The 14,876-nt window shown below is 42.2% G+C and overlaps 1 protein-coding gene across 2 annotated transcripts; it reads left to right on the forward strand.

The window, feature by feature from the left end:
- The first annotated feature begins 506 nt into the window (after positions 1 to 506).
- LOC107799854 (nuclear pore complex protein NUP54) lies at positions 507 to 13,617 on the forward strand. 2 transcript variants are annotated; one of them, XM_075222172.1, is made up of 9 exons: positions 507 to 1,007; positions 1,812 to 1,865; positions 2,465 to 2,524; positions 2,635 to 2,745; positions 11,735 to 11,800; positions 11,911 to 11,997; positions 12,270 to 12,371; positions 12,449 to 12,589; positions 13,309 to 13,617. In XM_075222172.1, exons 1-9 carry the CDS (start codon positions 663 to 665, stop codon positions 13,417 to 13,419), a joined length of 1,077 nt encoding a protein of 358 aa, XP_075078273.1. In that variant the 5' UTR covers positions 507 to 662; the 3' UTR covers positions 13,420 to 13,617. The 2 variants fall into 2 exon arrangements, with proteins under 2 accessions (XP_075078273.1, XP_075078274.1); XM_075222173.1 differs by lacking the exon at positions 11,911 to 11,997 and having other exon boundaries at positions 522 to 1,007.
- The last annotated feature ends 1,259 nt before the right edge of the window (positions 13,618 to 14,876 follow it).

Genomic DNA, 14,876 nt, shown 5'->3' on the forward strand with positions numbered 1-14,876 from the left:
AATTGTATTAGTATTGTATCTACAACTTACCCACAACTTGATTGTAGAGCAAATTTACGAATTTCTTATGTATTGTATAAATAAGAAAGAGATTTTGGATGATTGAAAGAGAGAAATCGAATATCAAAATGTTTGGAAGAGGAAAGAATCTACAATTTTGGGGGATAACAGTGGATGATTGGAAGAGAGAAATCGGATATCAAAAGCTTTGGAAGAGGAGTGAGTAAGCGAGATTTTTAGGTTAGAAGGATTTCGGGTATCAGTAGGTAAGTGAGAATTTTTACGGTGGGCACGTACAAATTTGGGTAATTGTTAAAAGAAAGAGTGAAGATGTTTTTGTAATCCTTCGGAAAAGGAAGAGAATCTTAAATGTAGGGTATTATGTATAACTGATACGCTATATTTAAGGTATATTGCATTTCCTCTTTTTTATGATTTTGTATAAAACTAGTAAATATAAGTATATAAAGGAATTAACAAGCAACCTAAATAAATGGTTTCTAATAATGAGGCTAAAAATCCCTTCTTTTTTTTTCCCTAGCAAGAATTTGACAGGAGATAGGTGGATTCCAAAAGAAAATGGCTGAAGGTCAGTAGCACTAGACTCAACTCCATAAGCTAAGCAAAAGGTTAGGGTTACGGTGTCGACTACTCCAACAACAATGTTCGGAGGTCAGACTTCTTCCTCCGCCTTCGGCACTCCCTCTTCCACTCCAGCATTATTTGGTACTCCGTCCAATTCAACCCCAGCTTTCGGCACGCCGTCAACTTCCTCTTTCAGCACTGGCTTTGGATCCTCACTATTTTCAACACCATTCTCACAACAGCAACAACAACAAACTTCCTTATTTCAAACACCCCAGAGTTCGGCTTCTCCCTTCAGCTTTTCCACACCACCCGTTGCTTCATTTGGTCAACAACCTAATTTCGCTAATAATGCTCAATTAACTACTCAGATGGCTCCTGTTGCTCCCCTCCCTTTCTCTCTCGCTGATAGGGATTTACAGGTACTAATTTTATTTCTTTTTTTTTAATCTCAAATCATATTTGTTTTAGAAGTTTCTATTATAGGCGAGTATGCAAACATTTTGCCCATTCTTGCGGATACATTTCTTTCTTGTGTCACACAAGTGTTTCAATAATATAGAGCCGTGGTTTAATTTTAATCTATGTTGCTCTCACTCTCCGAAAATGCCACTGGGTGCGCGTCGGATCCTCCAAATGTAGTGTCTTTTTAGAGGATCCGATGTGCAGCAGCATTTTGGAAAGTCCGCGCAACATAGATTTTAATGCAAAATGGTTTATTTGAATCCCCTTGACATAATTGCTGATCTGTGTAAAAAGCTTTTAGTAGTTGAAGAAAGCCTTATATGGCTTCAAATGTTAAAGTGGTTGATGCTAAAGAGCATGTCATGGTTAAAACCATTAATGTTTGCAGAGACTACTACCAGGCACAAGAAAAAAAATATTATTGGAAGTTCCTAATTTAGACATAAAAAATAGGCAACTCTGGACCTTTTATTCAATAAAGAAGACCCGGGAATCGATAAATTGAAAAATAATAATTTATTCTCAGTTTACTTATTAAAAAAATGGATAAAATTGAAAGGATAGGGGAGTCACCACCAAGGAGCTGTCCCAAAGTGTGGTTGTCCAAGGATCGATTTCTTCTTAGAACCAATGCTCATTTCCTGTAGCATGTTTTTCATTTTAGTAGCAGGTTGCTTTCCATTTTATTCAATACTTATTCTCGGAGTTACTACTGCAACTTAAACTCAGTATGTTTGTTGTGTTGTGTATATTTGTTTCAGGCAATTGTTGATGCGTACAAGGAGGAGCTCGGGAACACTAAGTATGCTTTCAAGGTTTGATTTTTCTCTTTTCCTACTAGGCTAGCTTATCCTGGAGAGGTAAGGGAATTAAATGAAATTGTTAGATCACAGAGTAGTACATCGTCACTTGTGAAGTAGTCACTGAATCATTTATTTATCTCATTGGAGATGTTTGCTAGCATCGTGAAAATATTTATGAACTTAGAATTGGTTATTTTGATACGTCAGTTTTTTTTTTGTTTGATAAGATAATGGATTTCATATAAGGCATCAAGAAGATGCAAAATGTACAGTGCAGTAAAAACATTGTTAGCTCTATTACAAAAGGCCTAGTCTAAAGTTAAGGAGCTAACAAAGTCCAAAAGGATTCTGGGGAATTTACAGGGGAAAGGTTACTCCAGCTACATAAACTTGCTAAACATCTAGCCTTAAGAATGTAATTTGGAGTAGAAATTCCCTCAAAACATCTTGTGTTTCTCTCAGTTGTTAAATATACAGTCTTTTGTACCTGATAAAAGAAAAAACAATTACAGTCTTTTTAAATCATGACTGGAAGGCTTCCATCTTTTGGGTGTGTATAGTTGGTTATATTTTACTCTTGTCATTTATGTGTATTTATGGTGGTTTTGCAGCATCTTTTGTTCAGTGTAACGGAACCTCAATATAGGACAAAGCATGCTGGTGTATCTGATGTGAGTTCAATATGGTTAAAATTTTCATTTCAGTATAGGCATCCTGGTTTCTTTCCTTGTTTCTTGCTGGGAGTATTTGGTAAGTGCGATGAATTAGTTTGGATTGCTAGATTATGTGGGCAGAGGCAATGGGCAAACTTGAAGGCATGGAGAGTACTGATCGTGAGCGCTTGTGGCCTCAGCTTGTTCACGGCTTCAAGGATCTCTCCGAGCGGCTCAAGGTACTTTCAAATTAATCACTTAGGAGTGTGTTTGGTATTATAGAAAAAAGAAATTTGTGGGAAATGTCTTCCTTGAGGAGAATATTTCTAGTGTTTCATTACCTTGAAATCTGAAAAATGTTTTCCTCAAGAAAAATTATTTCAACCAAATTGGGAAAATGACTTCTTCCACCGCAAAAACCATTTTCTCTTATAAATATCCCAACTGTTATTTGATATCACTTTTTGAATCAACGCTTCGATATTGATATCAAGCATAATACACAAAAATGACAACAAAAAATATCGTCATACTATGCCACATACTTTTATACCCTACCAAATAGGAATATATTATTTTTATATAAGAATATGAACAACACTAAGATAGTGCATGGAGAGTTACAGATTGTGCAATTATACGATCATTTATATTGTGGAATAGATCATTTACAATGACCAGGTTGCACAAAAAAGCTAGCAAAAAATACATCTGTGCTTAAGGCTATGTATATTTCTCCATTTGCCTTCAAAATTCTATTGTTTCTCTCTGTCCAGATTGTCCACCAAATGACCAAAGGTATAGTGTTCCAAAGCTTCCATGCCTTCTTCTTTATTCTCACTTTGCTCCAGCTATGCAAATAGTCCAAAATAGAGTGGAGCATTGTCAAAGGTCATATTGTGAAGACATGCTCCATATCTAGCAAGAGATCTTGCAGTGCAATAAAAGGTGACAGACCTTCAGGGTTCTCTAGAAAAGGGAACATCTGCTACAGAGTTGCATTCCTCTTTTCTGGAGATTTGACGGAGTGAGACACGCTTCCTTGGCCACGAGCCATGCAAGACATGAGACCTTCAAAGGAGTCTTCTTATACCATATCTTCCTTCAAGGCCAGATATTCTTATTGCAAGTGATAGTTTGTAACAAGACCTAGCAGAAAAAATGCCAGTTGAGTGGCCCTTCCATTTAAAAGAGTCCCCCTTATGCTGATTTGAAACCGTAGTGCTAAGTAAACTTAAAAGGGAGCATGTTCGTTCGACTTCCCAGTCATTTAGGTTTCCCCTGAGAAAAGGTTCCAATTTTTATCTGAAAGAGTTCAGCAACAACATTTTTTTTTTTTGGATCTGTATCAACAACTACAACATTGTGCTTAGAGGAGATGTTGTGAAACAACAACAACAATTACACGTCAGTCCCAAACAAGTTGGGGTCGGTTATATGAATCCTCACTTCTCCGTTTAAGTTCAATTCATGTAAAAGATCTTTTAGATGAGTATGTCCCAACCAAGCATCTTCCCAGAATCTAATATCTCTACCACAACCTGTAGACTCTGAAATGAGAAGCAGTTGAAGCTTTAATGCGCCAGGGAGTCCATCAGAGTGTATTTTATCAACTAAGATTCTCCAAGATCCATTGTCCTATTTGTTAAACCTCCAACTCCATTTCGTCAAGAGACTAACATTGTGATCCTTAAGTTCTTAATGGCAAGTGCACCACTTTTCTTGTCTCTCGTATCGTTATTCCACTTTACAGGGCAAAAAGCCTTGGACTGCTTGTTCCCTTGCCAAAGAAACTCCCTTCCCAATTTATACATAATTACTGTTACGCGGCGCCTTCCTGAAGTTCCTTGGAAGGGCGACGTAAGGCTAAGCAACCGATGTCAGTACGGTTGCTGTCCGCCAACTGAGGTCCCTTCCGTACGCTAGACTAGATTGTCAGTGCCGTACGGAAAAACCAATGTCATGAGCAATTGAAAGAGAGCAGAAAAGAGAATTGAGAATGAAAGAAAGCTTGATTGCATTGAATGAAAGCTATTACAGAAAACAAGACGGTGTCAGGGGGGAGAGACACCAGTACAGAGAATTGTTTGCTTGCTTGAAAGTTTTGATTGCTTGGTCCCCCTTAATAATGCTTAAAAAAATAAACCAAAGTTACATGACTAGATCTATGAAAGCTGGAAAATCACACTTAAAGAAAATGCAGCAAAACTACTCTATATTTACAATGAAAAGGACTTAGTCTTCTACAAAGCAGCAACAAGTCCGTTGGCAGCAACTTTGTCTTTAGCATCAGGGTCTGCGCGCGCGGCATTGTCTATGCGCGCGGCGCTGTTGGCATCTGCCTGTGGCTGGGCGCTGGCGATGGCTATCGGTGGGGCGACAGAGGCACATGCGCGCTTGTCACTTGGAGCTGCCGAGACCACGGGGCCGACCGTGGCGACGGGGGTTGGGAAGCTGGCCAGGACGCCACGGGGCGCGTCCAAGGGGTCATGGGGCATGGTTGGAAAGCCGCCCATGACATTCTCCCCCACCTGAGTTGGCGACGTCCTCGGCGCCTTCCTTGCAAGGTAATCATCAATCAGGCTCTTGTAGGCTTTGAGGTTTGTTCCCCTCTCCCAAGTATTCTCCTCTACATCACATCCCTGCCATTTCACCAAGAACTCCTGGTGATCTTTTCTTGAGGCGTGAATCACTCGATCATCAAGAATAGCTTCAGCATGCCTTTTCCCGGTTGAATTGGGGCCTCGAATACTTGGTATTGTGAGTTGGTTTCGTGAAGGATCCTCCATATCTTCCCGAAAAGGTTTCAGGAGACTGACATGGAAAACAGGATGGATTTTCCACCAAGCTGGGGTATCCACCCGGTATGCAACTTTCCCAATGCGCCTTTCAATGGACAAGGGTCCAATATATTTTTGCAATAGGCGAGGGTCATGGACCCCTGCAAACAAGTACCGCTTTGGGATTTTGACCATCACTTTGTCTCCCACTTGGTATTCAACAAAGCGGCGATTCTGATCAGCATGCCTCTTCATCCGCTTTTGGGCTTTGACAAGATAGCTCCGCACTATCTCCAAATTTTGCTTCCATTCTTTTGAGAAGCTAGCAGCCCGAGGAGATTTTGACATATTTGGTGCGTTCACTGTGTGTGGGAGTAGTGGTTGCTGTCCGGTAACAATTTCAAAAGCGCTTTTGTTGGTACTTGAGCTCTTTTGTGAATTGAAACACAGTTGAGCAGCATCCAGAAGCTTCACCCAATTCTTCTGCGATCCGGTCACAAAGTGCCGGAGATATTCCTCTAGCATGCCATTGAATCGCTCCGTCTGGCCATCAGATTGCGGATGAAAACTTGAGTTATGACTCAATTTTGACCCGAGGCACTTAAAGAGTTGGGTCCAAAAATTGCTAGTGAAGCGTGAGTCGCGATCACTAACAATGTCTTTAGGTAAGCCCCAATATTTGACGACATGAGAGAAGAATAGTCGAGCTGTATCTTCTGCTGATATATATTGTGGGGCTGCTATAAAGGTAGCATACTTGGAAAACCGATCTACCACAACCAAGATAGTTGTGAGATCTCCGACCTTGGGCAATCCGGTGATGAAGTCCAGGGAAACGCTTTCCCAAGGTCTTTTTAGGACAGCTAGTGGTTCCAAGAGCCCTGCCTGCGTCAAGCGGTCTGACTTGTCTTTCTGGCATACTAGACAAGTCTTCACATACTCAGCGACGTCATCGACCATTTGAGGCCAATAATATGCACGGCGAAGTAATGCCATGGTGCGTTCCTCGTCGGGATGACCGGCCCACAAAGTATCGTGGCATTCTGCAAGAAGAGCCCGTCGCAGATCTCCTCCTTTAGGAACATTAAGTCGGTTCCATTTCACCTTCAGGAAACCATCTTCGGTGTAGAACTGACGAGTCTTGCCCTGTCCTACCAAATCAACCAAATACTGTGCAGCAGGATCCTTGATGAGTAGATCCTGTATCTGGTCTTTTATGGTGGTGGTTACTTCGCTTCCCTTTAGGGCGGCGAGTACACACATCGATGCTAGATCAGCCCTCCGACTGAGTGCATCAGCAACATGATTGGTCTTTCCACTTCGGTACTCCAGGTTGAAGTGAAATTCCGCTAGGAGTTCCTGCCACCTAGCCTGTCGACCATTCAGCTTTGGCTGGGTCATGAAATGGCTAACGGCTGTGTTGTCTGTCTTGACCACGAATGGGGCTCCCAGTAGATAATGCCTCCAAAGGCGTAAGCAATGAACGACAGCCAATAATTCTTTCTCATGAGCGGCATAGCGCCGCTCTGCATCCTTCAGTTTCCGGCTCTCGTACGCTACGGGATGCCCTTCTTGTAGCAATACTCCACCAAGTGCATAGTCGGAGGCATCCGTTTGCACTTCGAATGGCTTGGCCAAGTCAGGGAGGGCCAAGACTGGGCTACTAGACATAGCCATCTTCAATGCGTCGAAGGCCTCTGCCCGCTTGAGGCCCCAATCCCACGAGGTGGCCTTCTTGAGAAGTTCTGTTAGCGGCACTGCAATGAGGGAGTAACTTTTCACAAAACGCCGATAGAAGTTGCATAGACCAAGGAACGACCTCAAGGCATGTATATCCTTAGGAGGCGGCCATTCTGTAATGGCCTGAATCTTCTGCTGGTCCATCTTGATCCTCCCTTCCTCGATGACATGTCCGAGGAAGTCAATTTGTTTCTGAGCAAAGGAGCACTTGGAAAGCTTCGCATATAATTCGTGCTCCCGCAATCGGGCTAGGACCTTCCGCAAATGCTCCAGGTGTTCTTCCAGTGTCTGGCTATATACCACAATGTCATCCAAATAAACCACGACGAATTCATCAATGTATTCTCGGAAGACTTGGTTCATCAAGGTGCAAAATGTGGCTGGCGCGTTAGTCAAGCCAAAGGGCATAACCAGGAAGTCGTACGACCCATATCTTGTCACACAGGTCGTCTTGTGCTCATTACCATCTGCAATCCGAACTTGCCAATAACCTGTCCTCAGGTCTATTTTGGTGAATACCGTCGCACCACCCAGTCTATCAAACAAGTCCGCCATTAGCGGAATAGGATACTTGTTTTTCACGGTGATTTTGTTTAGAGCCCGGTAATCCACACAGAGTCGTAAACTACCATCATGTTTCTTTTGGAATAGCACATGGGACCCGTATGGGGACTTGGAGGGCACGATGATCCCTGTGTCTAGCATTTCCGTCAATTGTTTCCGAAGCTCGGAGAGTTCGGGTTGTGACATTCTGTACGGCGCCCGGGTAGGTGGCTTCGCACCCGGCACCAACTCAATCTCATGGTCCACAGTTCGCCTAGGCAGAAGGCGCTTTGGCATGTCTTGTGGCATGATGTCTTCAAATTCCAGAAGCAACTCCTTCACGGGTGCAGGAATGGGACCCGAGGAGCGTTCTATATCTTCCATGCAGAGGGTAGCCAGGAACGTGGGTTCATGTCTTTTTACCCCCTTCTTCAACTGCAAGGCTGAGATGTTCTCGGCTGCCATCTTCATGGGAATGCACGGAATAATGCAGGGCTTGGCCCCATTTGCCCCCTTCATCAGTAGCATGTCTGCATACGGTGAGGGCATGGTATTGGTTTGTCTCAGGAATTCCAACCCCACTATTAACTCAAAGTCATCTATGATCACTACGCGCAGGTTGAACTTTCCTTCATAAGGGCCAAGCTTCACTGGTACTTCTTTGGCTATTCCTCCCACTGGTTGAGGTGGTGAGTTGATAGCCTTCACACGACCTTTGCCCTTTCGTACAACTAGTCCAAGACGCTTCACCTGAGTCGAGGCAAAGTAGTTGTGGGTGGCACCCGTGTCTATCATTGCCCGAATGGGCCTGCCATTTACTTTTATGTCAACGAACATTAAGGTCCTCTCTTGATGAGGAGGAGTCCTCAAATTCGCCTTCTTATTTCCTTTCCTAACAATTGGACAGGGGTCCTTCTTCTTGCGGATACCGGCACTGGTTCCTGCTAAGGGCTCAGAAATGGAGCCAACAATTGCATTGAATGCACCTACTGGCTCGGTCTGGTCCGCATCATCGGCGTCGTCATCCGTCCCATCCTCAAAAGCTTGATGGGCGTTCATCTGTGCATGTGGGCATTCATTATTCCAATGTGGTCCGCCGCAACGACGACATCCTGAGGGGGGTTTCCTCCCCCGATCATTGTTGTTAGATGCAGCACTAGTACTGCCGGAAGAGGGAGCCTTGGATTTGGGTGCACTCCGGTCTCCTCCACTTCTGCTAGGGCCACCAGTGTTTGGTTGGCCCCCTTTGTATCCTCCTCGGACAGGCTGTTGAGGCCTATCCTTCCGGGCTTCCACTTGGTAATCCCCAAGGCACTCTGCTGCTTGGATTGCCTTAGGCAACGTGTCTACCCTTTGTCTCTGCAACTCCATCCGGGCATAAGGTTTCAACCCTTCCAGGAAGGTGAAGAGTTTGTCTTTGTCCCCCATGTCACGGATGTTCAGCATGAGCGCGGAGAATTTCCGCACGTAATCTCGCACTGATTTGGTCTGGCAGAGCTCCCGCAACTTTCTCCTGGCATTGTACTCAACATTTTCAGGGAAGAACTGTAAGCGTATGGCTGCCTTCAGTTCCGCCCATGTCTCGAGGGCATCTTCACCAGCCTTGATGGCTTCGTACTTCACCCGCCACCAGAGTTTGGCATCACCCTGAAGATACATGGCAGCAGTTGCTACCTTCTTAGCTTCTTCTAGGCCTCCCACGGCATCGAAGTATTGCTCGATGTCGAAAATGAAATTTTCCACTTCTTTGGCATTCCGAGCTCCACTGTATGGCTTTGGCTCAGGAATTTTCCAGCTTTTGGGCCATAGGGGCGAGGTTCACACCACCCCCAAATTGGTTTCCGCCACCTCGAAGTAGACCTTGTAAAGCAGCATTGACAACATTGAGCTGGCCTGTCAAGTTGTCTATAGTTTGTTGCATGGCAGTCACCCTGTCTGCCTCTTGTTCCCTGTTGGCTAAATCCTCGGCACGCTCCTGCTGGAGGACCTCAAATTTACCAAAAATTTCAGCTGCCTCTGTGGCTGCTGTTTGCCGGTCTCCTTCAGAGTCGCGACTGATGTTTTCTATGTCAACTTCGGCCTGGATGAGTCTGCGGTCCAGGTCGTACAACCTTTGCACTAGGCTGGTCTTTAGATCGGGCACCATTTCCACGATGGGCCGTAATGCGTCAACTGTTCCCTCAAGGGTCGCGATGCGATCCCCATAATTCACCATGGTCAGAAATGGTGGTAATTGCAATGTAATCCCTCGTCCGATGTCGAGCCTAGGCTCTGATACCAACTGTTACGCGGCGCCTTCCTGAAGTTCCTTGGAAGGGCGACGTAAGGCTAAGCAACCGATGTCAGTACGGTTGCTGTCCGCCAACTGAGGTCCCTTCCGTACGCTAGACTAGATTGTCAGTGCCGTACGGAAAAACCAATGTCATGAGCAATTGAAAGAGAGCAGAAAAGAGAATTGAGAATGAAAGAAAGCTTGATTGCATTGAATGAAAGCTATTACAGAAAACAAGACGGTGTCGGGGGGAGAGACACCAGTACAGAGAATTGTTTGCTTGCTTGAAAGTTTTGATTGCTTGGTCCCCCTTAATAATGCTTAAAAAAAATAAACCAAAGTTACATGACTAGATCTATGAAAGCTGGAAAATCACACTTAAAGAAAATGCAGCAAAACTACTCTATATTTACAATGAAAAGGACTTAGTCTTCTACAAAGCAGCAACAAGTCCGTTGGCAGCAACTTTGTCTTTAGCATCAGGGTCTGCGCGCGCGGCATTGTCTATGCGCGCGGCGCTGTTGGCATCTGCCTGTGGCTGAGCGCTGGCGATGGCTATCGGTGGGGCGACAGAGGCACATGCGCGCTTGTCACTTGGAGCTGCCGAGACCACGGGGCCGACCGTGGCGACGGGCGTTGGGAAGCTGGCCAGGACGCCACGGGGCGCGTCCAAGGGGTCATGGGGCATGGTTGGAAAGCCGCCCATGACATTACATACGTTTCAAGTTTGAAGTAAGGGCAAGAAACAAAGACATGGTGTAAGTGGGAAGAGCTCAAGAACACTGTTTATCAAAATAACTCTACCACCTAAAAAAAGGTGATGTCATTTCCTTTTTTGATTATTTACGAGAACATCATTCCAAATGGCAATATAAGAGGAATTTAAGCTTCTCTCAAATGCTCCAGACTATGGGCAATGGTTAATAGCGCACATTTGTCGGGCAACAATGCTTGTAGAAACCTGTAGACAAACCATCCCGGCCTGATGCCTTGTGTTTATCCCCGCTCTTGATTACAACATCAACTACTATGCCTCAACCCCAAAAAAGTTGGGGTCATCGATATGAATCCTCACGTCTTTCTTTTTACTCAACTCATATCATCAGCGTACCAAAATAAGATAGAAGTGAAAGTGAAAAATAAGTTTTATATATATATATATAATAGTAATAATAATTATAATATTAAAAATTCTCTAACAAGTCTAAAACCTATTCCCAACTAGTAGGCATCATCTGTAATTCTATATGGATATTTTTCTTTCATTGTGCCATATCTTTAGCTAAGCCTACATTGATTTCAAGGATTTGCAAATCTTTCGAAACACCTTCCTTCCATGTGATTTTAGGTCTACCCCATTCCTTTTTACACCTTAACTCACTACTGTATCTATAGGTCAATGCAAGACATGGGCAAACCATCTCAAGCGACCTCTCATTTTATCCTCAACGCATACTACATACACCTTCTGGCGAATGTGGTTATTTGAAATCTTATCTAATCTTGTATGATCGCACATTCATCTTAGCATCCGCATCTCTACAACACGCATCTTGTGGATATGTCATTATGTTGGACTTTAGCAGCCCAACATTCACTACCATATAACATTGCCGATCTTATAGATGTTCTATAGATTTAGTTAAATTATAATTAATTAGTTAAATTACTTTTTAGCCGGTGAGGTTAATATTAGGATTTTCTAGTTCTCATCTTTTCATGTCTGCCCCTGTATGATAGGCGTTTCAAGCATTTGAGATGCCTTTGCATCATACTTTCTCATTTTAATGGCAGCCTTTCATTTGTTTTGAGTTTTCCTCTAAATTTTGAGTTCCAGGGTGGGGATGGGTTGTGGTTCCTGGTAATTGATATTTCCCAATTGAATTCGTGTAGCTGCAAGATGAAGTCATATTTTCGGATGCTGAGAGGCTGCGAATGACACAGAGCAATGTGAAAACGGTTCGTCTCCTTTCTCCTCTCTTATTGTGTGCTTGCACATGGTGTCCCAAAAGTGTCTTCTATTTTCTGCATTATGCTGCCCTTGCTGGCTTGACTTTCAATGAATGCAGCTGCAAAGGCATTTCCAAGCTGATACCCTTCCCTGGATCGAAAGAATGAGACAGAAAGAGCAAGGTCTTCAAAGACGCCTTTTAAGGGTGCAATTCTTATTTGGCCTTTCTTATAATCTTAATTTCTATTAGTGAAAACTCGTACATGTCTCTTTAACTGTGATTAGTAATTTATCATTGACTTAAACCAAATTATAAGCATACTATCTGTGAGATGTGTCCTTTTAATGATGGTCAAGGATCACCAGCATCCTGATTTTCGCTTCCATTAAAATAATTACACAAGACTCTTGTTTGCACTATTAGGTTCTGCATTTATGCTTATTGTACTGTTGTTCTTGCTTGCCTGCACTACACAGGTAATGAGAATACTAGAGGCACTGGAAGGTAAAGGTTGTCGATTGCCTTTGATGAAAGGAGAAGCTGAATTGGCAGAGAAGTTGGCTGCCATCACTAGACAGGTTAGTAGCCTAGTCTTTTAATCTTCTTGAGTGCTTTTTGGCGGTCTAGACTTCTGACAAACAGATACTACTTACAGTTAAGAGGTTCGGGAGCAGAACTTTCAAGGAGGGTTCAGAATCTGCTCACTGTATGCCGTGTTCAAAATGGCCTTGGAGGTGCTTCTGTTCTCCCTGGTTCAACTAAAATTCATGAAGAGAGTCTTGCTGACATGCAAGAGGTATGAGCAATACAGTCTGTTGGCAACATAAATTAAATGATGTTCCTTATGGCTTTCTGTAAGTTGTGGTTGTCTAATCACACCTTGGAACTATATTGTCAAGTGTAAGATGTGCTTTAATTTATCCAAAATAAAAGGTGTGATATGTCCTCTTTGCCTCTACATGCTGACATGCAGGAGGTATGTGCAAAACATTCTGTCTGCTATAAATCTACAATAACTAAATGCTGTTCCTCATCACTATCTGTAAGTTGTGGTGGTGTAATAGCACTTTGTAACCATATTGAGAATGTCGGGTCTGCTTAAGCTTATATCCCAATATGTGCTCTTTGCCTTTATCACTTTCCTGCCCTGGTACTTGTCAAACTCAGTTGTGTATCTGCTCTGCGGAGTGGCTATCAGTGCAAAAGATGTAAAACGAATTAGGTAAAAGGGAAAAGGAAGAGAAAAAAAATGAAGAGTTTAATTACTATCATGAGTTTGCGGCTTCTATAGTTGGATGAATTTAGTCGGGAAGTGAATTAGTGAGGCTCAGACATATCGTAGTTGAACATCCTTGAAATTTGTAAGGTTTCAGCAGACGCAACTCTCACATCCACATCTGATTTCCGCTAGTGTTGTTTCTTCTGATTTTTAGTACATGTCTGATCACTTACATTTACTGCAAATGGTGATTATCGGTGGTTCTGTAGACTAATGAAAATCTTCCATTTGGGCAGGTTTTGCAACAGCAAACTGAGGCTATTGCTAGGCTTGGCAATGTTTTGAAGCGAGATATCCGGGATGTGGAGATCATAATGGCTGAGGAAACAGAAATGGTGGAAGACTGATTATAACACAACATTGCCAATTGATTCTGTTTTGCTTGTATATTCATGTTTTTTGTGTTAGACGGTAAAAAGTGATAACATTTTTAAATCATTGTAGGACATCGAATTTTGTTCAGCTAGCAGAGTTACATTGATAGAGTTGCAAATATTTTAGGGGAACGATGAATTTGCTTCAGTTAGATGTTGAAGTTACGACAATTATGCCTTGATCTCAAATAAGTTGAGGTCAGCTGTGAAATATCGCTTTCCAATGTTGTTCCATTTAAGTCCATCTTAATTTATTACTATGACTTTATGAGTCGATAAGAAGATTCGTAAAAACATTGGACTTAAAAGTAAATGTGAACATGATTAAAACCAGCCTGGTTGAAATTCACATGGACAATCTTCATTTTAGATTGCAAATTATTTGCATATTGGTATAGTTCAAATAGTGAGAGTGATACTGTATTTTCTAACAATGTAAGGTAAAGAAAAGGGCAAAGTGTAGCAATAGTTACTTTTAAGCTCGCTATTTAAAATATATCCATAATTTATAAGGGTATTATTATTTTTAGCCCACACCATAAATTATTTAAATTCAGTTGCTGAAAAAATATATAAAAAAAGTGTATAGTTTTTGTATATAAAGATTAGCCAATTCATCCAAACTTCAGGACTAAGTTTGAAATTCAGGACTTCTGGACATAATTTTTGAACTTTAGGACACGATGTACTGAACTTTGAACTTTGAGGTTTAAACTCTAGGACATCGTGTCCTGAAGTTTGAGCGAAATTGGCTAATCTGCTAATACATTGTAAAATATGGATATATTTTAAATAACATGCTTAAAAGTGGCTACCTGATGTCATTTTCACTAAAGAAAAGAGGTGGAGCTAAGATTTAAACCTTAAGGACTCGGGATTATAATCCTTTTAAGTTACCGGCCTAACCCAGCTGAATGCATAATTAATTGATTGCCAGCTATGAGGGTTCGAACCCATGCTTAAAAGTGTCATTTCCACTAAAGAAAAGAGGTGGAAGCTTGGATTTAAAGCTTAAGAGTTCAGGATTATAATCCTTTTAAGTTACCGGTCTAACCCAGCTAAATGCATGATTAATTGCTGGCTATGAGGGTCCGAACCCATGCGCACACAGTGTGCGGAAGATCTTAAGTCTTCCCGCTTAACCACTGGGAAAATCAGCTTGAGTAAGATTATTATGATCAAATTTAGATATTGGAATTAAACAGAAATATTTCTACACCTTCACTCATTAGATACTTTTTAACTTTTATTGTTTTTTTTGTTAGGCCACTTTGTAATTGAATTTAGGATTAATGGGATATAGTTTTGCTGTTTGACCAAGTAATTAAGTGATCACCATGGAATTATGTGTAATTAAGAGAAAGCAGTTACACTTTCAAAATAAAAAATAATAATAAACTGTGTATGTAGTTATGATTGTGCAACAAAAC

Source organism: Nicotiana tabacum, chromosome 9 (assembly GCF_000715075.1).
Source record: "Nicotiana tabacum cultivar K326 chromosome 9, ASM71507v2, whole genome shotgun sequence".
Taxonomy (NCBI): Eukaryota; Viridiplantae; Streptophyta; class Magnoliopsida; order Solanales; family Solanaceae; genus Nicotiana; species Nicotiana tabacum.

Coding starts and splice junctions, on each gene's coding strand:
- LOC107799854 (XM_075222172.1), top strand. CDS start 663: ATGTTCGGAGGTCAGACTTCTTCCTCCGCCTTCGGCACTCCCTCTTCC. Junction 2,746..11,734: donor ATCTCTCCGAGCGGCTCAAG/GTACTTTCAAAT, acceptor GAATTCGTGTAG/CTGCAAGATGAAGTCATATT. Junction 12,372..12,448: donor TGGCTGCCATCACTAGACAG/GTTAGTAGCCTA, acceptor TACTACTTACAG/TTAAGAGGTTCGGGAGCAGA.